This window comes from Schistocerca cancellata, chromosome 10, assembly GCF_023864275.1.
Source record: "Schistocerca cancellata isolate TAMUIC-IGC-003103 chromosome 10, iqSchCanc2.1, whole genome shotgun sequence".
Lineage (NCBI taxonomy): Eukaryota > Metazoa > Arthropoda > Insecta > Orthoptera > Acrididae > Schistocerca > Schistocerca cancellata.
In genome coordinates, this window is record NC_064635.1 from 162,818,651 (window position 1) to 162,846,158 (window position 27,508).

Sequence of the window (27,508 nt, forward strand, 5' to 3'; positions counted from 1 at the left end):
GGCGGTTCTGCAAGAAGTTATTCATAATGAAGGTCGACAAGGTAACCAGATGGTCAACAGCAGAGCGGCGCCTACGAAATCCACATTGTACATTGGTAAGTAGGTGTCGAGACTCGAGCAGCCAAACCAATCGAGTGTTAACCATTCGCTCCATCACTTTACAGACGCAGCTGGTATGCGAGATAGGTCGATAACTGGAAGGCAAGTGCTTGTCCTTCCCCGGCTTAGGAATCGGGACAACAATACACTCGCGCCAGCATGCGGGAACATGTCCCTCAATCCAGATGCGATTGTATGTACGAAGAAGAAAACCTTTACCCGCAGGAGAAAGGTTCGTCAGCATCTGAATATGAATAGAATCAGGCCCTGGAGTGGAGGACCGTGATAGGCCAAGTGCGGTTTCGAGTTCCTGCATGGTGAATGGGGCATTATAACTTTCACAATTTGAGGAGCAGAAGTTACGTGGCCTAGCCTCCTGTGCCTGTTTGCGGGGGAGGAAGGCAGGGTGGTAATGAGCGGAGCTCGAAACCTCTGCGAAAAAGCGGCCGAAGGCATTGGAGACAGCCTCAGGGGCCACAAGGACGTCATTCGCGACCTTCAAGCCAGAAACTGGTGAGTGGACCTTAGTGCCAGATAGCCGGCGCAGGCTACCCCAGACAACAGAAGAAGGAGTAAAACTGTTGAAGGTGCTTGTGAAAGCAGCCCAGCTGGCTTTCTTGCTTTCTTTAATAATATGACGACACTGAGCACGTAATCTTTTATAATTGATACAATTCGCCACTGTAGGGTGGCGTTTAAAGGTGCGTAAAGCACGTCGACGAGCACGTAAAGCGTCTCTACATGCTGCGGTCCACCAGGGGACCGGTACGCGACGTGGAGAAGAAGTAGGGTGAGGGATGGAATATTCAGCAGCAGCGAGAATGACTTCCGTGAGGTGTGTGACCTGACGATCGCAGCATGTGAAGGTTTGATCCTGAAAGGTCGCCCTGGAAGAGAAGAGCCCCCAGTCTGCCTTGGAGATGGTCCAACTAGAGGAGCACGGAGAGGGGGTATGCTGCAGGAGATGCATAACACACAGGAAGCGGTCGCTTGAATATGTATCAGAAAGTGCATACCACTCAAACCGGCGTGCAAGTTGGGGAGTACATATAGAGAGGTCTAAATGGGAATAGGCGTGAGATGTGTCCGAAAGAAAAGTAGGGGCGCCAGTATTGAGGCAGACAAGATTGAGCTGGTTGAAAAGGTCTGCTAACAAGGAGCCCCTCGGGCAGGATGCTGGAGAGCCCCAAAGGGGATGGTGGGCATTGAAGTCTCCAGTTAACAAAAATGGTGCAGGTAGCTGAGCAATAAGTTGCATCATGTCTGCCCTGGTAACGGCAGATGACGATGGAGTGTAAACGGTACAAAAGGAAAACGTAAAAGTGGGGAGAGTAATGCGGATGGCAACTGCCTGCAGGCCGGTGTGCAACGTAATGGGATCGTAGTAAATATCATCCCGGACCAGCAACATAACCCCTCCATGAGCTGGGATACCTACCACAGGGGGTAGGTCAAAACGCACAGAGGTGTAGTGTGCCAAGGCATTTTGATCGCATAGGCGTAGCTTCGTTTCATGGAGGGCTACGACGAGCGGACGGTGCAAGTGGAGCAGCAACTTCAAGTCCTCTCGGTTGGAGTGAATGCTGCGAATATTCCAGTGAATAAGTGCCATCATAAGAAAAGGAAGATGAAAGAAGGGGTCACCTCGAACGCCGCTGAGGGCCTGGCTTCAAGCGAGTACTGCTGCCGCTATCAGGAGGCGGACAGTCATCGTCCATTGGGTCTATAGGTTCATCGGCCATCTCGGGAGGATGGCCGGGAGGGGGAGCTTCCTCCGCCGGTGAACGGCCAGATGTACGGCTACCAGCGGTGCGGCCAGGCGAAACGGATGACGGCCTGGGGCGGCAACCGCTGGGTGGCGCAGGAGAAGAAATGCGCCGTGGCGGAGAAGGAGAACTGTGCTTCCTATGAGCCTTCTTGGAAGGTCGTTTGGTGGAAGTTCTGGTCGATGGCTGGGAGGTCGAGGTACGTAGGAAGTCTGCACGGGATGGTTCCTTCTTGAAGGCCCGTGCATCTGACTTCGGGGTCTTCGTCTTAGCAGAAGCTGATGAAGGGGCTGGTGTCTGTGGGGTGATGGGAGGAAGAGGAGACGTCGACCGCGCGATCTTAGCACTGGCCGAATGGACGACTGTGGTGCTGAAGGTCAGATCGCATGTCTGGGTTGCCACCTCCCTGGTAGTCCGAGGAGAGGCGAGGACAGTACTGTATTTCCCCGCTGGGAGCAGCGTGGGGTTCCTACTAGCCAATAGCTTGCGAGCAGCCGAGGTGGACACTCTCTCTTTTACCCGAATTTCTTGGATACAGCGTTCTTCCTTATAGACAGGACAGTCGCGGGAGGATGCGGCATGGTCACCCTGACAGTTCACACAACGAGGAGACGGAGGTGGACGGTCACCCTCATGGGCATCCCTGCCACAAGTGACACATTTAGCCGCATTGGAACAAGACTGTCGAGTGTGATTGAAACGCTGACACTGGTAGCAGCGCGTAGGTGTCGGGACATAGGCGCGAACAGAAATAACCTCGTAGCCCGCCTTGATGCGCGATGGCAGCTTAACACTATCGAAGGTCAAGAAAAGTGTCCGGGTCGGTACAAGGTCATTGTTGACCTTTTTCATGACCCTATGGACAGCCGTCACGCCCTGCTCAGCGAGGAAAGATTGAATCTCCTCGTCAGTCAATCCGTCGAGGGAGCTAGTATAGACTACACCACGAGACGAATTCAAAGTTCGGTGGGCCTCCACCCGGACAGGGAACGTGTACAGGAGTGTGGCCCGAAGCAGTTTTTGTGCCTGAAAGGCGCTCTCAGTTTCTAGTAATAAGGTACCGTTACGCAACCTGGTACAAGATTTGACAGATCCGGCTATGGCATCTACGCCCTTCTGGATAACGAAAGGGTTGACAGAGGAAAAATCCTTTCCGTCCTCAGATCGAGAAACGACGAGGAACTGTGGGGCAGGCGGTAGGACTTTTGTCACTGGTGGCTGGTCACGTTTCCGTTTTTGGGCAGAAGTCTAGAGAGATGGAGTAGAATCCATTGCGGAGGAATCCCCCATGATTGCCAGCGTCTCCGATGGCGCGCTCCTTCCTTGTGGGGACCCTCTCAGAGGGCACTCCCGCCTTAGGTGAATGTTTACACCTCAGGTCACACCTCCCGAGAAACAGACGGAGGGACCAATCGGCATGGTCAGAAGGTATCAGGTCAGGCAATCACCCCTCCATGGGCCTGGCCTTTACCAGGGGGTACGCGCGTGCCTTACATGTCTACCCAGGGCGGGGAATTACGCGTTACCCCGTCACCGGATACGCGTGCAAACGCGCGGGTCGGCCTTCAGGCATGCATAGGGAGGAAGGAAGAAGAGGAAAAAGAAGAGAGAGAGGGAAAAAGAGGACAGACTGTCTCAAATGCCGAGACGGAGACCAGAGAAGGCAAGGAGAAGAAGGCAATGAGAAGGCAAGGAGAAGAAGGCAATGTGAAGGCTAGAAGAAGAAGGCAATGAGGAGGCAAGGAGAAGAAGTCAAGGGAAAGAGTAAGGAAGACAGTGAGGTGGAGAAGAGCAAAGAAAAGAACCAACAAAAGGAAGGAAGTAACGAGAAGTGAAAAACCAAAAAGACCACAATTATAGGTCGTGGAACTGTCCGTCTCCGGACGCAGGCGCTAACTACCCCCGTGAGGGGGATGGACTCCTTGTAGTCGCCTCTTACGACAAGCAGGAATACTTCGGGCCTATTCTAATCCCCGGACCCGCAGGGGGGTTCTTGTAGGTGGTATCTACCTTCCCCCTAGTGAAATATCTTGTCTTTTTATCTGTTTGATCCTCTGCTGCCTTCCCTATTTCATCTCCTAAAACTACCCATTCATTTTTTACTGTATTGCTTTTCCATGTTCTAATCAACTGCTGCCTGGGGAGGGGGGTAACTACTTCACCTCTGGAATATTTAACACAAGAGAACATCATTTAACCATAAACTATAGCTGCATGTCCCTGAGAAAAATTACAGCTGTTTCCTCTTGCTTTTAGCTCTTCACAGCACCAGCACAGCAAGGCCATTTTGGCTGATGTTACAAGGACAGATCAGTCAAACCGTGCAGACTGTTGACCTGCAACTACTGAAAACATTGCTGCTGCTCCTCTTCAGGAACCACATTTTTGTATGGCCTCTCAACAAATACCCCTCCATTATGTTTGCACCTACAGTACAGCTACCCGTAAAGGCGAGGCACCTAAGCCACCCCACTGATGGCAAAATCCACGGTTCATGGGTTCATAGTGGGAGGGTGATAATTAACACACTGCAATTACACTTTGTACAAAATGAAAATAGAAGCCTAGTAACACACTGACAGCAAAATATAATTACTATGACTATGCGTAAATGTGGTTCATAGTTCTTAAACAACTTATCTGATATTAATTCTTACCCTGAGACTGGCGCGTTGATGGGCCATCCGAATCAGAGATCCTTGCAACTTTTTTCTTCTTTGGTTTGGCTGGCTTTTTTTTCTTCACTTCAAACTCACTGTCCGTATCACTGACAATGATTTTCTCATCATCTGAGTCGGAGACAGATATCCTTTTAACTGCTTTCTTCTTTTGTTTAGCTTCTTTCTTTGTTTTCTCTTTGGGCTCTCTGACTGAACTGCTGACAACATTTTCTCCCCTGCAAAACATACCACAGCAGTTATTGGATCACTTTTAATCTGATTTCACATCATGCATGTCATCTAATCACTAACAAGAATCCATTTTTTAATACAACTACAGGCTATTTCTGAACAATAAGGATAGAAGCTGAAGTAATGCATCAAGATTTGAGCCGACACTGCTTACTAGATAGATGTGCTATCCACTACACCACCTGGCCAATGTGGCTGATAAGGCCTGGCCTTGGCAGAAATTTCAGTTCACAGCTACATATTCTATTCTGATGTAGATAAGGCTGAGACTCAATATGACTCCAGGAAAATGTAATTACAGAAGATCAATTTCTGAATGGTTATACAGTGCTGCCAACAGGTCACTTGTTATCTGTCGTCACTTTCATTTACTACTACTTGTTAGAAGTCAGGTCATTTTATTCATTCTGAGGCGAGTTGGATAGCTTTGTGAGAGCAAAAGCATAAAATAACCAACAAAAAATCAGCAGCAAGTGTCAGTGATGCTGTAAGCACCATGAGAGCATTGCCGTTGGATACTGATTGTAATCAGTTAGTGGATGAATGGAAGCTTTTTCAGTTGGGTGTCAGTGTAAGTTGTGAGTGTGTGTTCTGCTTCAACACAAAATCCAACTGACAGTTACTGGAACCAGTCCATCAATACGAAGTGCACAACAACCGAAATATTCTCAGGTAAGTACAGTGGTGAAATGAGCTCTGCCTCAAGGGAATGCTAAGACCAAAAGGGGCTTTTCTGTGTAAAGAAGATATATTACAAAGGAACTGACATTGCTCTCACATAGTAAAACATACAATGAAATTTTATGACAGCAAACTGGAAAAAGTTTGTATGACAACAGTTGCTTTCTTTGGACAGTGTGCATACAATACAATATCAGATAAACATAGAAGAAATAATTTAAAAAATATGAAGAGGGAAAAAGAGCAGCTGGAATGAGCTGACCAACAAAAGCTTTCAACTGATAAAAATCAGATTTTATTATGTGAGGAAATAATTAAAAAAAGGCAGCAGGAACAGGAATTTTTATTATCAACTGTCATTCATAGCATCACTAAATCCAATGGTGGAACTGCTATCAACTCACATGAAGCTGTCATCAGCGGTGTTCAATTCTGCATCCACATGTGGGACGATTTCGCTCTCCTGCACCAAGATATTATCATGCAGCTCCAGTTCTTCATCACTTTCTCCTCCTTCATCGCTGTCACTGAATGTGAACTTCGCCTTTGCCGCTGGAGCAACAAATAAGAGACATCCCACACTATTTACAAAATGTAAATAAAATGGTTCGGGGCAAGTGTAACCCCGCATTGTTGTACCCATACAGAGCATTGTAAAAGAGACTTGGGGTAAGTGACCTGATTACCCAATTTTTTTTACTGAATTTGAGGATTCTTAAATTATTAAAATATGTTAAATTTTACTCAAGATATGAACTTTTTTGCACACGCCTCTGTGTATTATGAAATACACAGAAAATGTTAGCTAAACTAAAAAGTAAGTGTTAGCCTAAACCATAAAACAGTGAAACAGAATGCATCATAGATGATTTATTTTTGTTTCAGGCCAGTAATTTATTAATTTAAATCCTACAAAAGTAATATTTTTCTTTAGTACGCAATTTAACAAAAATAATAAAATATTTAGTCTCAAGAGAAAAGAAAAATTCACTTTCTATTATTTTTGATGGTAATTGAACTAAAGTTGTTGGCAATTTGTGTTTAATGCTAAACTGCCCTAATTCATCTTATTATATTCACACTTAGGCCCTAACTATTATTTAGTCACTGAATGTTGTATGAATCAAATGTAACACCAAATGGCAGGTCTCCCTTGTGACCCAAAGAAGGCTCAGGCAGCACTGAAATGACATAGGATGGAACTGCCATCTCATCTCTTCTATCAGGCCAGTAGAATGTGGTGCCATGCTTTGTCTTATTTTTGCATCTGAGGAAAATCACTTCTGGATCTCCTAAATCACTAATTTTGGTAACTTGGCCAATAAAATGAACTTTCTTACATTCTGTTGCAAAAGCTACCAGAACATAGTTTCCAACTGTAATTTTATCTTTGGCTTCAAAAAAGTTTGCTTCTTCTTCTTCTTCTTCTTCTTCTTCTTCTTCTTCTTCTTCTTCTTCACAGTTTATCATTTCTTTCCTGAGATCGTCTAGTGTTATGGTCCTATTTTCTTCATCACTACTTATTAAAGATAGGCCTCCTTCAGTTTCACTTTCTTCACTTGTTGATTCAACTTCCAGTCTTTTTTCTTCTTACCCACATGAGCAATCAGGGACTTTTTTCCCACAAAATTCTGAGATGCCATTTTAGATAAAGTAACAGCACTTTGTTTGGAAGATTTACTTTTCATTACCAAGCCCTTTTTTATGCTGATAACGCTTTTTGTTTTGCTTTCTCCTTATTATTCTTGTTTCCTTTAAAATCTTTTTCTTTATAGATGGCATCTTGAAAAGTGATAACTTCAGCTCCTGGTGCAATCCTTTTCTTCTTTGTTTTATCAGTGGGACTACACTGTCAGACTGTTTCCAATAATAAGCTTTCAAATGACAAATCAGAAGTTCCAGAACATAATGAAACATTGGTTAGCTCGGGAATGGTTGAGAAAGAACTCTGATACTGGGAGAGTGGCAGGGCTCAGTAGATGTAGGCCTATAAAATTATGGAGGTTGTTTAGCTGGAAGCTTCCCAAAAATCTGAGTACTTTCTGTTAGAGATGTAGCTTCCACACAGTCTATGGCTGCATTATCATGAGCTGGCAATGGATTTGTTTCTGCCAAAGATTTGGTATGAGCTACATATCTTTTATATGCCTCTGGATCATATTTAGTTTTATCAGTTACTTCTCTATTGTAAGGGAATATTCCTGCTTTTTGAAAACCACTTTTCGACAATTCAGGTGGTGTTTCATTCCATACAGCAGTGAGGAGATTGGAAAAGTCACACTTGCTAATTTTTACCCCTTGATGATGTCCCTGGTGACGAGTTAACTTTTGGTCCCAAGTAGATTTCACACTCTTAAACACTGCTAAATCCTTTGGCTGCAGGATGAATTATCATGCTCAACACTGTTGTCAGTCAAACAATGCTTCACATACTGTAATGTAATTGAAATGGTGGTATTCTTTACAGTTCTGTGTCATATTTTATAAAAGGAAACGTGGTTTACAAATATAGTAGACTTAAATAAAAAATAAAATATATCTCACACAAACTCAGTGGACCTACAAATCCAGCACATCAGGTATTGTGGTATCCATATGTACAGCAAGGCCTGTTTAGTTGACCTAGTGTGATGGCAAAAACAAGGTTACGGCTTAAATAAATAAATATGTTCTGGTAAGTTTGTTTGGGGAAAGTGTAACCCCCCTGGTTACACTTGCCCCAGCCGACTGGTTACACTTGCCCCACATGGGAAAAAGTTGGGGTAAGTGTAACCATGCCTGGCATATCAAGAGCTTTATCAGTACAGTAAAACGAAACTCATATTTGAAATTATCATGCAAAAGTTAGTTTGTAACCAAAAAATTGTGCAGTTATCTTTAAAACTGCAGAAATGACAGACCACCAAATTCTGAGCACGTCACTCTCGCAGAGTGAAAATGTAGACGTCAATTCAAGTCCAAAAATTAGTTACCAATTTATGTCAGATTTGACAACTTATGATTAAATATAACAAAGAAAGGAGTAAATTAACATGTGTGATAGGTCAGAGATAAAAATACGGCTTCTTTAAGGCACCATAAGCCGTGGTTACCCTAACCCCATGGTTACATTTACCCCACTTCACCCTAATTTGAAATTCACTGATTATCATCTGAAGTCTGTACATTTTGGAGATAAAATAGGCTATAGTGTGACTGCTCACACAGTGGCGTACTGATTTGAAAAGATCAGCCCCCTCCGGCCGATGTCAGTCATCGGCGGAATCCATCATGTCCGAGACACTGTGACCACAGCCTAGGTGTCATACATGACACAGCTTTGTGACATGTCATGATATTACACCTAGTGGCAGAAACATCAACAAAAGGGGGGGTGCTGGTGAACTACCAGGAATAGTGTAATGGATGCTTTAGGACACCTGAGACAGACTTTGAGACAAGACCCACCAAAGTAGGAATCGCACAAATTAACACAGCCACCAGCTGCGTAGATAGTGAGGTAGGGAAAGTGACAATTTTAGTGAAAATAGCATTAGCAAGCACAGTAAAGGAACCACTGGAAAATTAGTATATCTACTACTATTATGGATGTCTGATAAAATACAAACCGTAATTCAGTCAAACTGAATAGACTGTTTTATGCATACATTTTAAGTGGATAGTAAAAACAGCTCAAACAATTACCATGAAAATTTGTCAGTAATTATCTCCCCACGTTAGTTCACTGTTAATTTGTGACTAACATTAAAAATAATTTAGAATGAAAGCAAATTTTCCTCCTGCAGGAGGATCAGTACCTTGCTTTCAAGATACAAATAAACTTCTTGTATTCTGCACAACCTTACACACTCTCACTGTACGAGTTCTACCCATGTATACTTCAGCGAGGAGTTGTCATTTTCGAAGTGCCACTTTTATTCCTTTCCTTCTATCCATCTGACCGTTCATGGTGTCTAATGTGAGAACCACTAATTTATCTTTCATTGACACATGTCACATTTGCTACCTTTAAGGCAGTTTTTCACGCTACTCAGAAAATACCTGAGTACCTCATATATCTAACAAATATTTAAAGGTACGTCAATCAGCCAGAACATTACGACCACCAAACTGCTACTGATATAAATCCTTCAGGTGATAGCAGCTTCACCTGTCAAGAAATGACAGCTGGTCAGACACATGCACAGTCATGTAATATCAGTGAGCATGCTGTCCGTGTGAAGAATGGTGAAGTGCGTGGCATGTGATCTATCAAAGTCTGACCAAGTGCAGATTGTGATGGCCTGGAGGGTCAGCACAGGCATTTTGTAAACAGCACAACTCGCTGGGTTCAAGAAGCACTGTGGTTAATCTTCAACACATGGCGAAACCAAAGTGAAAACTTGTCCAGATGTATTACAAATGTCTGCCATCGTAGGCTGGATGACTCATAAAATATGACAGGTGGAAGAACTGACATCAGACTTTAATGGTGGGCAGCGTTATAGTGTGTGCGAACACACAGTGCACCAAACACTCCTGTCGATGTATGTGCCCACGTCAACACGACATCAGCAATGCCAACTGAAATGGGCACATGACGATCTGCACTGGACACTGGTGCTGTGGCAGTGTTGCACAGCCTACTGAATTCAGATTTTTTCTTGATCATGCCAATGGGGGTGGGGGGGGGGGGAGGGGAGAGGGGGGGGGGTGTTGTGAATCCCTTGTTTTTAGGGGAACAGCTATCTCCTTGACACCTAAACTGCGGGACAAACACTGGTGGCTCTCTTACGCTCTGAAAAACGTTCATGTGGGCATGCGTGGGTCCTGTGGAGGTTGTGCAAAGCATCATGACAGCCAAGGAGTATCATACACTGGTTGCAGACCACATACACCCCTTCACGACAATCATTTTTCTCAACAGAAGTGGCATTTTCCATCAAGATAATGCACCATGTCACAAGGCCAGAAGAGTGAGTGGTTTGATGAACACAGTGGCAATTTCCAACACATTTGGGATGTGACAAAGTAGAGTCACTCGTCACGCACCTCCTCAAAATGTACGGTAATTAGGCGGCGTGCGTGTGCACGCGCGCATTCCTGGTACCAATCCCCTCCAGCCATAAGAGACTGCAGGTACACCTTTTCTAACATGTGCAGCAAGGATCATAATGGTGAAATGTCTCTTTCAAACAACATGTTTTCTTTCATTAATGGGGCTAGTGACTATTGGGCTCTGTGTCATGGGAACATTATGTAACAGCCTCTTGACAACTTGTTCCTCAGAATTATTAAAGTGTATCATTCTCCTTCCACATATTTCCCAAAGTAGAGAAGCCTTGGAAAGTAGCTGTAGACACATTTCCCTCCCCATTGTCTATTTCTTTATTATCCAATAGGAAACGTCAGTGGCTAGTGTCACCTTCTCCACCACACTTTTTAATGGGATTTTTACTCACCCACTGCCTCTTGCCCCTTCCAACATAAAATTTTATGACACTGCACAATTCAAATCACTTTCCCTGCACCTGCTGTGCACAGGGACCCTGATGCCCTACTACTCAGAACACAGAGGGCAATGAGAACACTCCAAGTACTTGGGGTGGCATGTGGTAGACTTTAAAAATGAGACAGCCACCACCGCCAGACAAAGTGCGCAGCACAGCACGCGGCACACTACTGAAGCAGCCGCCCCTTCGGAACAGAGCAGTGGACTCACCCAGTGACCAGGACGAGACTGTGTTTCTGGGCAGGGGCCACATTATCCTGTGTGATCTCGAGTAGGAGTGTATATACCTACCACCACTACCAGTGACAAAAATACAAAAAAATATGCAACCAGATGGAACTTATTCAGGATAGTTAGAAGGGTGAAAATCCTGCAGTGATGAACATAAAGAAAGAGAAGGAAAAGCAGTAGAACCTAGAACAGGCACTGGAGCAACAGAATGATGCAGAACATTAACAGGTATTATTTTGTCTAGAGCGCAATTTGACCTTTGTTTAAGAGTTGTGAAAGAATATTGTATACATGTAAGTTCTTCAAGACCAGAAGGTTCCAAACAGATTAAATAATGGTAAGAATGAGATTTAAAACCTGATTTAAACTGCGGAACTGCTGATTATAACTGAATACATGGGGTGGCTACTCAAACTTGGAGAAAAGGATTCCCTGAATTCCGAGTGTGAAGAGGCAGATAGCTGGGAGCAGGTGGGGGCAGTATACCATAATAATTACTTTTCTTTCCTCCCAGCTGAGCTAAATACCAGCCACACACACTACTTTAACTGCAGTTTTTAAACACTGCTAATTTATTTGGAACAATAGTTGTATAATTAACATTCTGGGATATTAAGAATTTTAAAATTTGAGATTTATAAAACTCAATAAAATTCAATTTCAGTACTAGGTGAAAAATGCACAGTTCCTCGAGTCTTCCCCGATTTTTCCAGGTAAAATGTTATTCCCTGAGGATTCCAGGTTTTCCAGAAGAATTGCCACCCTCACTCATTGCAGAACAGTAGAAAATTGGAGATGGGACCAGGGTACACAGATAACCAGAGATTGCCTAGAGTTTCTCAGGTAGCATTAAGCATCAACTGACAATCAGGGGACAGCAACACAGTAGAAGCCAAATAGGTCGATTAGAGAGATGTAAAAGTGAAAACGTGAACACTACTCACAGATTACGTATTGGGCTTGTTCCAACTGACCAACTGCTGCATGTAGAACAGTAGGAGTAACAATGTACAAGAGCGTGACACATGATCAGTGTGTCACCAATCCTTCCAGCAAATGAATCCGGATGATGCCACAACTTTTTTGTACGAGCAGCTCCTAAACTGGCTTCAGAAAGGCTTAGTAAACCCCGTACCAAGCCTCCCAACCACATAAAAAAATCTGAGGAAGTATTAAGAATCAAACCCAGGCCCTTATGCACTGAAGACTACAGAGGCTGCCTAACACAAGAAATATAGAAGTTAATTGATGGAAGGATAAAATATAAAAATTTGATAAGTCAATAAGCAAAAGGGAGTAAAAATGTCTGAAAATGAGTGACAAGTGTATACGGCAAATTAGGAATGGCTACAGGAGAAATGCAGAACCGCCCAAGTGCACATGAATATGGGAAAGGCAGATGACATGGATATTATGATAAAATAAATCTCTGGAGGAAGGACAAGCACTACTATGTATATCAAAAGCTCAGGTGGGCAAGCTAAGAAGGGAAGAATGAAAATGGCGGGAATATGTAGAAGGGATGTACAACGACAAGAAATGCAAAATACATTCAGGCTTCAACAACTAATTGCAATTCCAAAGAAGACAGGTAGGAATACTAAAGTACAATCAGCATGAGAAGTTCTGCCTGCAAAATACTCTCACAGATTCCTTATACAAAAACAGAAGAACCATTAGAAGTCAACCTCTGGGAAGATGAGTTAAGAAGGAATGAAAATTACTGCACCACTTCACTCAGTACCTTCATTTTGGGGTGTGGAGAAATGTAGGCATACACAAGGCAAAACTGTCCTTACCACTACTGCAGAAGACAGGTTGAAGACAGGCGCACTACACTTAGAGTACCTGTAGAGTTAGAGATTTTGACAATGTTGAATGGAAAACACTCTTCAAAATATTGAAAGTAGCACAGATAAATACAGGTAATGGAAGGATATCTACAACTTTTAACAAAAAGAGACTGTAGTCTTAAGAGTCAAAGGATATCAAAGGGAAGCAGTAGTGGAGAAGAGTGAGACAGGATTGCAACTTATCTTTGATGGCATTCAACCTCTACATTGTGCAAGGTTTAGCAAAGGAGATCAAGGACAAATTTGGAAAAGGAATTTAAGTTCAGGTAGGAAGAAGTTAAAATCCTGAGGTTCATCAACAAAGTTTGGTCAGATACTGTAAAGGACTTTGAAAATATGTTGACCAGAAGGTATGATGTCCCAAAAAAGAGGTAATAGTATGAACTTCATGGAAAGGAGGGGATGTAAAATGCATGCTGACAGTAAGTAAAGCTTTTCTGGGTACTTTAACACTCAATATAATCTAAGCCTTTTTCTGAAATGGTTTGCCAGAAGTGAGAGATAATACTGGAGTGAAACATGAATAACTCTTGTGGAGACAGAAGAGAACAGATACTTTTGAAATGTGATGCTATGAAAGAATGCTAAAGATAAGTAGATCAGGTAACTAATGGAAATATACTAACTAAGCTGATCATGAATAAAGATTGTGGCATAACTTTACTAACAGAAGGGGTAGTTTGATATTACACATACAGAGCTATTCAGAATAGTTGGCTTGGTGATGTGGGAAAGGGTAAAAATAATGACCAATGTCATGTCATTTAAAGTACCCAAGTCCAGCAAATGCTTTTGATTTTCTTCTTCATGTCCGAGTCCACAGACTATCCACAATACAGCTGGTGAAGACAGAGTGACAATTACTGCTCACCTGCCGTCCTCCGTGCCGTCGTCCTCTGCGCTGCAGGGGGAGAGAGGTTCTCTGGCGAGGACCCACTCACTGAATCCACAGAGGCATCTGTCTCTTCACTATCCGAATCCATGAATTTTCTCTTCTTCTTAGGAGACCTCTTGCTTTTACCCTTGAAAGTCAGCTTTGTTTGTTTCAATGTCTCTGCGTAGACAAATGGTAAAAGTAACATCATAAAAACTTACAATTCAGTGGACAAAAGTTTACTGATAATTCACAGTTAAGCACACGAACCTTTGCGTTTCTCCTTGAGTTTCTTTTCCAGCTGTTCTGGGGCTACTCCTACTCGTTCCTGCAGTGGTCTGGCATCCACGTCATGATCAGGAGTATCCTCATCTTTCTTTCCTTGCTGGAAACAATTTTTTCTAGCTGTAAAAAACACTTTCCACAAAAAACTGCAATTCACAGGCTGCAACTACTCTGCAGGCCTTACCCGCAACAGTTTTTCTGCATGATTAAGGACACCACTGCATTTTACACCATTCCAGAGTGACACTTATATATGAGATAACACTGAGTTAACCTGGCACTGGATAATTGTCATCCTCTACATGAAGTGTAATAATGTAAGATGGGAGTTTTCACACAGCTGTATTCCCCACGTAAGTAATTACAGGTTAAAACACTTGGTAACAGTAACATAATCTGTATCACCAGATCCCAGTTGCAGATTGCCATTTTTTACCACGTATCTTTCTTCAGAGCTGAATACTTGGTGTCAACTACCCAGATACTGTGCAATCTAAGAAAGTAATTTTCCTACTTTTGTTAATATTCTTTGCAATACTAAGGCTATAATAGCCTTGCAATCAGTAATGTCCTCTTCCAAGATAGTCAATTCAAAAAGCCCAGGTCTAAGTCACTAGCATGTGACCTTGCAAGTTTGTTACCCAAATTATCTGTGACCATGTCACAATGAATACTTGCACACTAGGGCAGAAAGCATTTAATACAGTAGTGTTAGATTTGTAAATAAAATGTTTCCTTTGAATCTTGGTACCCACTGCTGTCAATGGAAACAGCTTACTGCCTCGTACCGAGTGCAGTGGTTTAATATGACAGAGACACAGTTTGAGTCAATTTTAAATCTTATTTACTTAGGTTTGACATATCTCAAGTCACACATTTCAGTTATTAATATATTTGAATTTATAATTATTAATATGCTTTAAAAATCTGGAAACCATTGTGAAATCTAAGCCACAAGGTCAACAGACAACTCTGACCGTTACATTGTAAAGATCAAAATAAAATTGACTGCTATGGTAAAGAAGAATTCTACAAATAAAAGTACAAGAAAATTCAACCAAACCAAATTAATAAATATGGAGTACTACAAATTAAAATTTATTGAAGAATTAGGTCCAATAAATCCAAGGAAGAGCACAATTACCCAGTTTAAGGAAGACTCCTAAGCTTTGATACCCTCAATCCCAAATGTTAGAATAAATTTATAACTAATAAAACAAAGGAATTTGAAACTTAACAGTCCACTGAAACCTATTTAAAACACGTATTTTATGATCCAATTTGAAATAAATAGGAATCACTGATTTAAACAAAAGGTAGTGGTATAGGTAAACCTATACTTCTAACATTGTTATAATGAAACTGGTTACTAAATTATAATTTTATTGAAGTATATAGGTCCTGCAATTGGTAGGAATATTTAGGATTAATGTAATTAGGTGAAATCTGGAACAAATGATTGAGTACGATTGAAAGTAATTTTTTTTTTGAAACTAAGATGGTTTTGTGTTAAAACAGTATTGAAATTAAAGTCTGTGGTATTTAAAGAAAAAACCAACTGAGAGAACCAAAATTAATTAGAAAATTAAAATGTAATTAGTGAAAATGTTGTAAGTGGCATGTTTTGTCAATAATAAATAGAAGACCTATTCTGCCACATTCATTCAATGAAGCTGCATTATTAGCAAATAGTACTCAAAATGAAAGAGCCCAGCAGGTGGGAAATTTCACAAATTCCACCCATAAAATTGGACAACACACTAAAAGTAATAGAAAAAATTTCAAGCAAAAGTTCAACTCAAATTCGGAAGGAAACACTTCACGGCATTTGCTTCAGAACTGCTACAAATTTGTCAGGCAATAGACCGCGCCGCTCTGTCAACACAACTGGCACTGCTAAGAGTATCCTACGACTTCCACATCGCTGGCAACGGGTTATACACAATGATGGTGACTACTTTGAAGGTCAGTGAAACTTTGAAATACGTATCTGTTTTGTATGAGCTGTAAATAAATAATCGCCACTATTGAAGTTCCAACCCTCATAGTTATGTATGTATAGGGCTGCAGTTATTGAATCTGAAATAGCGAGAAGTTTAACCCTGCCTGAAGGGTCGAAGGGAAGCTGGTGACATATTTCAACTATGTTTTAACAGTTTACAATATTATAAAAAAGATAGTTGCTACTCACCATATAGCAGATATGCAGACTCACAGACAGGCACAAGGAAAAGATTCTCAGAACATCACACACACACACACACACACACACACACACACACACACACACACACACACACACACAATATACGTGCACATGCACCACTGCCTGGCTACTGAGCCTGAGTATTTTTGACAAAGATCTAGTTCGCAGAAAGTTAACTTTCTGAGACTTTTTGTTGTGCCTATCTGTGACTCAGCATCTCTACTATATGGCGAGTAGCAACTATACTTTTCATAATATTGTTACATTCCATCCTGGGTTTTCCATAATTTGATTTTGATAGTTCAGCTGCATAGAGAACAAATACAGGCCCATCAATTAACATTTCCTAAAAAACTTCGGAGCAGTACATCTTTAATTTGTACACACACACCCTGACACAGAGAGTGGGTGGATCCCTGGTGCAACTGCACACGACATATCACACATCACAGAAGCTCCAAGGGGCAAAATTTAAGGAATGTTGCCCCATCAGAAACTGTTTGGTGCGTCAACAACAACAAAATCCAGGCCATGAGCTTATGTTCAAGATTTTGTTTCTCTGTTCCTGTAAGTGTGATAATTTCCTATTGTGAGCCTGCATAAACAGTAAATTCAGTGACTTTTAGAGAAACTTAACAAGCATAAGTAAAATATAAACTTTTTTGTTTCTGTTGGTACAGCTGGATCTGAGCTCCCACTATACTTGGGGAGGGGGGACCATTTCTAACGGGAGAGCTGGCCATTCCACTCTCCCAATCAGTTTGTCAGTAGCATTTGTGATGTCTGAGCAACAGGTACACCCAACCATTGCACAATGCACGATTATAATATTTCTTACTTGTGAAGGAGGTCAAGCAACAATTTTTCAGAGATGGATGCCACAGTTCACGAAAAAAATTTTAATGACTCATGTTTAGCTGGCATAAGGCATTCAGGGAGGACAAGAACTAGTACAAAAATCAGTAACACGATCGCCGTCCTCGAACCAGCATTGTGGATGAAAACATTCACACAGTTCAAGACATTCTTTAAGAAGATCAACAGGTAAGTGCATCCAAAACTGCAGAATAGGTTGAAATAAGTTGCAGGAGCTATCAAATAATCATCAGAAATTACCTGAAGTTCAAGAAAGTTTGTGCTATGTGGGTCCCCCACCTTTTGACTGCAGATCAAAAGTTGCGAGTTTGAAGGTCTGGAATATGTTTACAGCAAGGTTTTGCAAAGAAGAAAAATTTCTTAGACGGATCCTGACCTGCGATGACATGTGGGTCCACCACTACAATCTAGAACAAAAACTAACCAGTATGGTGTGGCAGAGGATAGGCGGCAGAGCGTCAGTGTAAAGCAAGAATCTAATGTCAGCTGCCACCGTTCTTCCTACCATCTTCAACCGCAGAGTAATTTTGTTCATTGATATTTCACTTTAACGATGCACAACGAATGCTGATTACAACTGTGAGCTGTCAAACTGGGTGAGGGCTGGATATTGCTGCAAAAGACGAGACTTATTTGATAGGTCATCATCCTCCATGACAATGCCAGGCCCCACAATGCAGCTGTAACTGACTCAAAACTTCAATAAGTGCACTGAACTGAATTTCATCATCCTCCCTACACTTATCACCCTGTGGTGCTTTTTTTTTTTTTTAGGTGCTGACAGAAGCTCTACAAGGGCAACAGTTAGATAATGAGATGGGCATGGAAGGATAGTAGTACATTTGGCTACTGACAACAAGTTTTATTCTCCACTGCTTGGGAGAAAAAAAATCTTCCTTGTTCAGGCTAATTTTTTGCTAAAGAAGGAAACAATACATAACAAAAATCCCATTTATATCTGATTTGCCCTCACAAAACCCACATCCTATAGTAGTAGTACACAGCTTTGCACATGGGTGTAGGTGTTACATTATCAACGTAGTCCCACATTTTAACCGAATTAATCACTCTGTAGCATGCCATTGGAGATTAACAATTCTTTACATCAAAATACTTGCTTTATAATAAATTTCCAGTGTCTTAGACATGTGCCAGTCAGAATTATATCTTACTGAGCAGGTTGCCCATGCCAGTGTTTAATTCAAGTCACCTTATGTGGGATGAACACACAAAAATACTAGGCAAGAGGAGTTTTAAGCACTTTATGCCCTTTGAGCCATAATGTGAGAACAGCAGCCAAGTGTTTAACAGTTACACACCATTCCTACGTACATTCAGTTGTTATATGTATGAAATCTTTTGCAAATGGATACAATTATCGAACTACAGAAAATGTCCACAAGAACAATAATGAAAAGCCATTCTCCAGCTCATTACTAAGAAACTTGTTTGAAGAGTTAATGATTCCCATTCCACCACTTGGGTACATCTTCAATTCATTATTCACACAAAGAACAGCATCAACAACTATTACATTTGAAGACTATACACAGTCACGGAACAAAACCCATACTTAACTAACATTTAGCAAGAAAGAATTTGAAACAGTATATTCTGCTGGGATCTGAAATATACAACAAATATTCCGACAAGGTTTAAGAGACATGTAAAAACAAATCTATTTAAATCTTACTTTTTAAATAATACACAAATAATACAGTGCATCCTCAATCGCTATTTAGATGAAGTAAGAGTTGGTAAACATGCTCCAATTGTTTGAAGAGATTTTGAGATTGCAGCCTGTCATAAATTTCGTTCCACCATATTTCAACTGGACACCTGCCAGTTATCTTCTGGCGAGCCATATAAGACTGATGACGACATCCTTCGCTCTGCCATATATCGCACGCTGATAGTACTGCCGCGCATAGGTAAGAGTCAGCGACAGAAGGATCTCTCAGCCCAGTGGCAGCACCCTCGCTGGTGAAACTGCAAGGATCAGCTCTTCAGTGTTGTCATTCGCTGCAGTTATTGGAGTATTATGATGTCATCATCTTGAGCAAATCTCGGAGATGATAGGATTCCACTCACTATCCAGCTGGTAGCTGCTGTTGCGGTTGACTTTTTCATGATGCGTATTTCAACAGCTTTTATAACGGAGTCCCAAAAAGCTGTTATGGCCGAAATTAACGATTTGTCATACTCTATTGGAGATACAATGTTCCGCAATTGCAGACTTGCTGGGTCACAGGAGATGAGTGCAACGCAACATTCTTACACTGTGCGTGTTTGTCCTATACAGGCCATAGCCCACTGGCAAGGCATTTTATAAATTCCCACTTTCTACAATAGCGAATTATCCTTCACTAATTCCAAGAGGGCCTAAACATTAGATGATGGGCGGAAAATCACTTTCACCTGAATGTTATTAAAGATTCTTCCTATTTTGAAGGAAGTATTTCCAACGAAGGGGACAAAAGCTAGGAACTTTCCTTGTATGTTCTCCTCTTTATCCATTTTCCAGGTCTTTGCTTTAGCTGAGAATGCCCTGTTAATTTGCTGGATCAAGTATCCATTGTCTCTGAACACTGTCTGTAAACGTGCAAGCTCTTCAGGTAAACTATGACATGGGTGGACAAAGTGATGAGATGGTCAACTGCAGAAGAGTGTGCTCTAAATCCACATTGTGCAGTGTTTAGTAAATTGCGAGGCTCGAGCCACCATACCAGCCAGGCATGAATCATACATTCCATCACCTTGCAAACACAGCTGGTGACAAATGGGGCAGTAGCTAGATGAAAGGTGTTTGTCATACCCTTATCTAAACCTGGTAAGGACAGTGGCTTCACACCACTGTACGGGAAATGTATCCTACACCCAGATGTGGTTGTATGTATGAAGCAGAAAGTGCTTGCCCACAAGAGAAAGGTTCTGTAACATCTGAATGTTAACATAGTCTGGTACAGGGGGCAGAGGATCAGGATGAAGTGAGAGTACGATCTACCTCCCCCATAGAAAAGACAGCATTGTAGCACTTCTGAGAAGAGAAGGGAATCGCCCAAGCCACCTCCGCTCATTTCCAATGGAGAGAGGCAGAAAGCTAGTGAAAGGAGCTCGAAATCCCCGAAAAATGGCGGCCCAAGGTGTTAGAGATAGCAAGAAATTCCACTGATATCATCTGCTGCTGTCAGGCCAGAAATGGGGGAATGGATCATGGTCCCAGGGAAACTTCTGAGGTTGGCCCACATGACAGAAAAAGGAGTGGAACTGTTAAACAAATGAATGTAATCCAGCTAGCTTTTTGCTATCCATAAGAACGCAACGAAACTGTACAAGCAGCTGTTTATAACGAATGCAGTTTGCCATCGTAGGATCACTGTTAAAAATGCAGAGAGCACATCTCCATGGACGAATTGCATTATGGCACACCTCAGTCCACCGACGGACCAGGACACGGCATGATAAAGATGAAGTGCAAAGAATGGAACATTTTGTGGTGGTAAGGAATACGTTTGTAAGATATGTCACCAGGGAGGAGTAAGGCATCATTGGCCTTAGTAAGCCGTCATTTGACTGGGATAAGTCAGTGAAAGGATAGCACATGGGTCACTCTATTGTGTGTCAGAACGGACCACTCAAGATAATGGGCAAGCAGGGCAGTGCAGGAGGATAGGTCCAAATGGGAATGTTTGTGCCTGGAGTGCGAAAGGAACATGGATGCTCCTGTGTTAAGGTAGGAGGAGGTTAAGTTTGTTGAGGACAGTTCTCAGACAGGTTCTGGGCGAGTCCTAACAACATGGTGTGCATTTACATCCTCGAGCGGCAGAAAGGGGTGAGGAATCTGATCAGTAAGCTGGAGAAAGTCTGCCCTGGTGTCACCAAATTACGGAGGGATGTTAATAGTACAAAGAGAAAAGGTGAACTGCAATAGCCTGAAGATGGGTACTGAGGGGGAGAGGTTCACTATGCACATCATCCCATATGAGCAGCATGACTTCCCATCAGACGGAATGCCATCCTCGGTGAGGGGTGTGTGTGTGTGTGTGTGTGTGTGTGTGTGTGTGTGTGTGTGTGTGTGTGTGTGTGTGTGTGTGTGTGTGTGTGTGTGGGGGGGGGGGGGGGGGGTTGCTGGGAAGAAATGCGAGAGCTCAAAATGGTTGAGGATGCAATTTTGTCTTCTGGAGGCAGAGAACAAGTGGACACTGCAATCAGCTGTAAATCCTCTTTGTCAGATCGAAGGCCACGAATGTTCCATTGAACGAGAGTCATAAGGGCAGGGGAGGAGGGAAGAAATGAAGGGGGTGTCACCTCAGCAGCTGTAGAGTGCCAGCCTTCAAAGACTCCCTGCTACAGGGTGCAGATCCTGCTCCATGAGATCTACAGAGGCATCTGCAGTCTCCCTCTGTCAAACTGAGAAGTCTACAACAGAAAAACAGTTGGTGGTGCACACTGGCAAAACAGAGGTTCGCCGGGCGAGGGTATCACATGGTGACACTGTCTAAGAGGATCTTCGAGTCAATGAAGGAGTAGACTCGTTGGATTTCTTTGACTTCTTGGAGCCTTTCCCATTGGCACAGGAAGACTCCCTATGTTTCTTAGCTGGAGGGGCATAGGAAGTCTTCACAGGAGTACTCTTTCTGTCCTTTTCAGCATGCCAATTGTGTAGCAGTTGACTTTGCCCTGTGGGGCGAAGGTTTGGTGGCTTGCTGCACACCTGGACAAGGAGACGGTGATGCTACCATGACACTGGGCAATTTTACAACTGCAGTGCTTAATTTGTGGTTGCATGTCTGCATAGGCATGTCCTCCATGGAGCGAGATTTAGAAAGAATAGTACTTTAAGTGCTAGATGGGAGAACACAAGTTTGTGACTAGCCAATAACATGTGAGCAAATAAGTAAGCATTTTTTCCATTACCAGGATCTTCTGGACAGCTTGCTGATCGAGATATATGGGACAATCTCGACAGGAAGAAGCATGGTCGCTACTGCAGTTGATACAGTGGGGAGGAGGTGGCGAACAATCACTCTCGTGAGCATCCCTGCCACAGGTTACATATTTAGCTGAGTATCGACAGGACATTTGAGTGTGGCTGAAATGACGATGCTGGAAACAGTGCATCGGGTTAGGAATGTACGGTCTGACTGTGATAACTTCATAGCCTGCTTTGATCTTGCAAGGAAGCACCATTCTATCAAATGTCAAAACAAGAGGGTGTGTGGGCACTAAAGATGCATCAACCTTTTTCATAACCCGGTGGACTGCAGTGGCACTGATCACAGAGATATGGTTGGTTTAAAGGCGGGAGAAGGGACCAAACTATGAGGTCATCAGTCCCTTGTTCCTAACAGAACAATGCCACAAGTGTGAGAATAAAATGGATGAAACATATAACACAAAACGGAAAGAAAGGAAAAGCCACAAGAATGAAGGAAAGGCAATGAACACTAAAAGGAACAAAAGAGGACAAGAAAACAACAAAGACACTAGAAACAGAAGAGAGTAAAACATGAAAGCAGATTACAGTGGCTGGCCAACCACGAGAATAAAAAGGGAAAGCCAGCCATTCTGCAACACATTAAAACCTCCACCCTAAAAGCACTAGGGTGAGGACACAGAGGGACAAAGGACATGCACTAAAACCTACATAGAAGTATAAAACCCACTCTCACAGATAATAAGTAACACTTAAGCTGCTGTGGAGGCATTGTTGCCCAACACCGAAGGCAGGGTGCTGGGAAGTTAAAAGTCTGCCGCAGAGCAGCTAAAAGTGGGCAGTCTAGCAAGAGGTGGACGACTATCATTTGGGAGCCACAGTGACACTAAGTTGGGTCCTCACAACGGAGTAGGTAACCATGCATTAGCCACGTTACGGCCAATGCAGAGCCGGCAGAGGACAACTGATTCCCTGCGAGAGGCCTGCATGGAAGACTTCCACACATTCCTAGTCTCCTTAACGACACACAGTTTGTTGTGCATGCTGTTATGCCATTCCGTCTCCCGAAGCTGAAAAACCCTGCAGTGTAAGACAGGTCAGCTTCGGAGATGCCTATCTCCAGAAGCGGTTTCCGCATCACCTGCTTTTCAAGCCTGTTGGCAAGTTCGTTGCCGGGAATTCCGACGTATCCTGGGGTCCACACAAACACCACGGAATGGCGGGACTGTTCCAAGGCATAGATGGCCTCCCGAATGGACACTACCAGATGTTGGCGAGGATAGCACTGGCTGATAGCTTGTAGGCTGCTCAATGAGTTAGCACACAGGAGGACTTTCCCTTCCAGCCGCCGTTTGAGTGTGCGTAAGGCTGGGGAAGGGTAATTCTCCGATGTAGAGGCTCGAGCAAAGTGTTCGGCAATAGCATTTGCGTCGGTACATAACTCGCCATTTATGGTAACACCGCAGACAGCTGTTGGGGCCCGGTACCCGAAAAGACATTTGATCCTTCCCCAGACTTGGGAAAGTGCCGTGCGGCACCCAATGGTGGAGACATATCTCTCCCAACACTCCCGTTGTTCGATAAGGTAGTGAACATGAGCACAGAGCCGTTTAAAGGCTGTGAGGTGCTCCAGGGAAGGGTGCCACTTATGCCTCTGTAGAGCTCGCCGACACTCCTTAATTGCTTCAGTGACTATCGGTGACCACCAAGGGACTGCCTTACACCTCGGGCACCCTAAAGAGCGAGGGATTGCGGAGCTGATGATGCCAGAACTGTTGCAGCGGCGGCGTAAGACTATGTCATACGCACAGGATGCCGCTCAAATTTTCTCTTCGCCTCAGTGTAGGTCAGTCTGTCCAGAGTCTTGTACTCTGATTTTCCTTTCTTTCTGGAGAATCCTGCAGTCAGGCGAGCAAGGCGAATGATGCTTTCTGCAGTTGACACAGACGGGAGGCGGGGCACACGGAGTATTGGGATGTGATGGGAGTCTGCATTCTCGGCACGTGACGCTGGAAGTACAGCAGGAAGACGTATGGCCGAACTTCCAGCACTTAAAGCACCGCATCGGAGGAGGGATATAGGGCTTTATATCACACTGTTAGACAGTCACCTTGACCTTCTCGGGCAATGTATCACCTTCAAAGGCCAAGATGATGGCACCGGTGGCAACTTTATTATTTGGACCCCGGTGGACACGCCGGACAAGATGTACACCTTGCTGTTCTAAATTTGTGTGCAGCTCATCGTCGGAGTTCAAAAGGAGGTCTCTGTGAAATACGATACCCTGGACCATATTTAAGCTCTTATGGTGCGTGATGGTTACAGAAACATCCCCAGCTTGTAACAAGCGAGTAACTGCCGTGACTGGGCAGAGGATGCGGTTTTGAGCTAGACTGCCCCAGATCTCATTTTGGACAAACCCTCCACCTCCCCGAACTTGTCCTCTAAATGCTCAACAAAAAACTGAGGCTTCATAGTCATGAAAGATTCCCCACCAGCTCTCGAACATACAACGTACTGGGGCAAATAATATCCGCTACCATCCTTAGCCTGACGTTCCTCCCGTGGTGTGGCCAGGGATGGGAACGATTTGGGGTTGTACTTCTGTGCATTGAATTGAGCTCATGATTGGTTAGAGACTGCTGGTGTTTTACCACCGTCAAGAGATGACTGACTACGCTTCATTGCGTGTTGTCCACAATGATGCCATCTACTCCGACCAGGGCCCCCACCCCACGGTCGTCACCCAGCCGCAGCAAAGGCCACCTGGCAGGATGGCCATTGCCGGGAGTCCCGATGCCCCAGAGGGACGGGCATCTACCCCTCGGCATACGTGGGGAGCGAACGGCGCAGGCATCAGCAGAGTGATCCCTGTATGGTCAGGGGACTACAACCTGCAGGGTATATGGCGGCTCCACCACAACGGATTGGCTACCATGCTGGATATCAGGTGTGAAGAAGTCCACGGTCATCAATGCAGAAATCTACACTGCATAGTGCATGGTGGAAAAAACACCCAGGAAGGTGTCCTCCACGAAGAGATGGAGATTGGACAGGACTGCAATGCAACGACGAGAAAGTGGGCTAAAGATCTCAATGCAATATGGACACGATGCGCCTTGTAAGGCGCCCTCCCCAATTGGCTTGTTCTTCGGGAAAATTTTAAAGAATGGAGGTCAAACCCTACAGGGGACAATCACATGAAGGCTAAGACATGTGAAACTCTTTAGTCACCTCATGCGACAGGCAGGAATACCTCGGACCTATTCTAACCACCGGATCCATGGGGGCGGGGAGGGGAGGGGGGGGGGGGGGGGGAGATAAGTTTAAATTCTGTTTCTGTCAGACCATCGAACAGAACACCATGGGAAGAATTCAGAGTTATATGGGCCTCAACAAGAGCAAGACAGCTGTGGAGAAGCAAAGCAACAAGCAGCAGTTGTGTCTGAGAATCAGTAGTCTCCGGAAGCGAAGTGCCATTGCGTAAACAAGCAGGATTTCACAGGTCTGGCAACTGCATCAACACCTTTCATAATAAGGAATGGATGTACCATTGCAATGGACTGACCTCTTTCAGTACATGAAACCATCAGGAACTGCTGCAGCAGGGAGGGTCTTTCAATCTTTATTCCATTTACATTTGTTAGATGTTGACTGCGGAGAGGATTGGCTCACTGCACGAAAATCCCCCACGATTGCCAGTGTCTCCAATAGTGTGATCCTTCCAACTGGCAACAGGAGCCTTCAGAGGTGGCCTCACCTGCCTTAGGTGATTGTTCAAACCTCAGGTAGCAGTTGAGGTAACTACCCCTCCCTGGGCCTGGTCTGTACCAGAGGGTACATGCGAACCCTCCCTGTCAACCCGGGGTTGGGTATTACACATTACCCAGTCACCTGTTACGTGTCAGATGCGTGGGCCAGCCTTCAGGAGTGCACAGGGAGGAAGAAAAAGAGAATCCTCTAATGCCAGATTAGAGGAAGGATACAGAAGAAAAACAGGGAATAAAAACCACTGGTGGGAGTGTTCTAATGTCAGCTACCGAAAATGCAGATCACGTTCCAACATTCCTAAAAGCACCCCAGACATGTTCCGCAAGAGAGGTGAAATGGGGTAGCAAGAGGATAGACATGCAGCACAGAAGGGAAAGGATACGGCAAAGACTGGGCCCTGTGGTAGCCAAGCAGGAACCTGCCAAAGAGCGGCAAGCCCTCAGGGACGGGGCGGGTCGTACATGGTTTGTCTGCCACTGAACATTCACTCCGTCAGTGTCCACTTGATTCCAAACCTATGGCATCCTTTCTGCTCGCCTTAATCAACTTTATACTTACTAACAACTACTTCACCTCTGAGGGGTAGACATACAAACTTATCAACGGTATGGCCACGAGTGACCAGGATGGCCCTTTCCTATGCCAATCTTTTCATGCATCTCGGAGGGGACTTTCCTGTTATCCAGAAGCCTTCAAGCCACTGGTTTGTTTTCATACAATGATATCTTTGCCATATGGACACACGTTGAGTCTGACCGTAAAATTCCTGTAATCTCTGAATACGTTCTCCCAATCAAATTTCACATGGTCCTATTCTGAATTCCATGCCATTTTCCTTTATGTTTATCTTATCACTGAAGGCCAGCTACACATTTCTGTCCACATTAACAAACAACAGTACTTACATTTTGAAAGTTGCCAACACTTCCATGTCAAACACTCCCTCCCACTCAGCCTTGGCATTTGAAGCAAATATACTTGCTCAGATGCAGACACTTTACAGCAATAGATACCATTCTCTCCTCAGTCCTCACTGCACTAAGTTACCCCACTAGCCAAGTTCAAAAACAGATTTCCTGCGCCATCACATCCAATCCTGGTACTGCTGATCTCTCCACAACACAACTTTGGAGTACACCACTTGTCAGTCGGTATTATCCTGGTCTTGAATGTATTATCAGCTACTTCGACAAGGCCACGACTTCCTACAATCATACCCTGGAAAGAGATTCACACTATCAGATTCGCCCACCACAGCTAGAATAGCTTTTTGTAGCCCTCCCAATCTCTGCATTATTCTTGTCAGAACCTATGTTTCTTGTGCACCCACCTCCCTACCCTACGGCTCCTACCCCTGTGACCATCCTTGCCGTAAGCCTTGCCCTTCGCATCCTACCACCACCACCTTATACTGGCCCTATGAGTGGCAAAACACACACTTTCAAAATGAGAGCCACCTGTGAAACAGCACATCATGTACCAGCTGTTTGGCAGTTTAAATCGACACATCTACCGCCAAGTTATCAG

General features: G+C 43.8%; 1 protein-coding gene across 1 annotated transcript in view; it reads right to left on the reverse strand.

Annotated features, from left to right (window-relative positions):
* Window positions 1–27,508, reverse strand: part of LOC126106860 (DNA topoisomerase 2-like) — a 184,878-nt gene that overhangs the window by 29,242 nt on the left and 128,128 nt on the right. The window contains exons 21-24 of the mRNA XM_049913258.1: window positions 14,178–14,292; window positions 13,905–14,087; window positions 5,863–6,010; window positions 4,523–4,761 (exon numbers count right to left, since the gene is read on the reverse strand). Of these exons, the coding sequence (XP_049769215.1) occupies window positions 4,523–4,761; window positions 5,863–6,010; window positions 13,905–14,087; window positions 14,178–14,292 (685 nt within the window). The remainder of the gene's footprint in view (window positions 1–4,522; window positions 4,762–5,862; window positions 6,011–13,904; window positions 14,088–14,177; window positions 14,293–27,508) is intronic.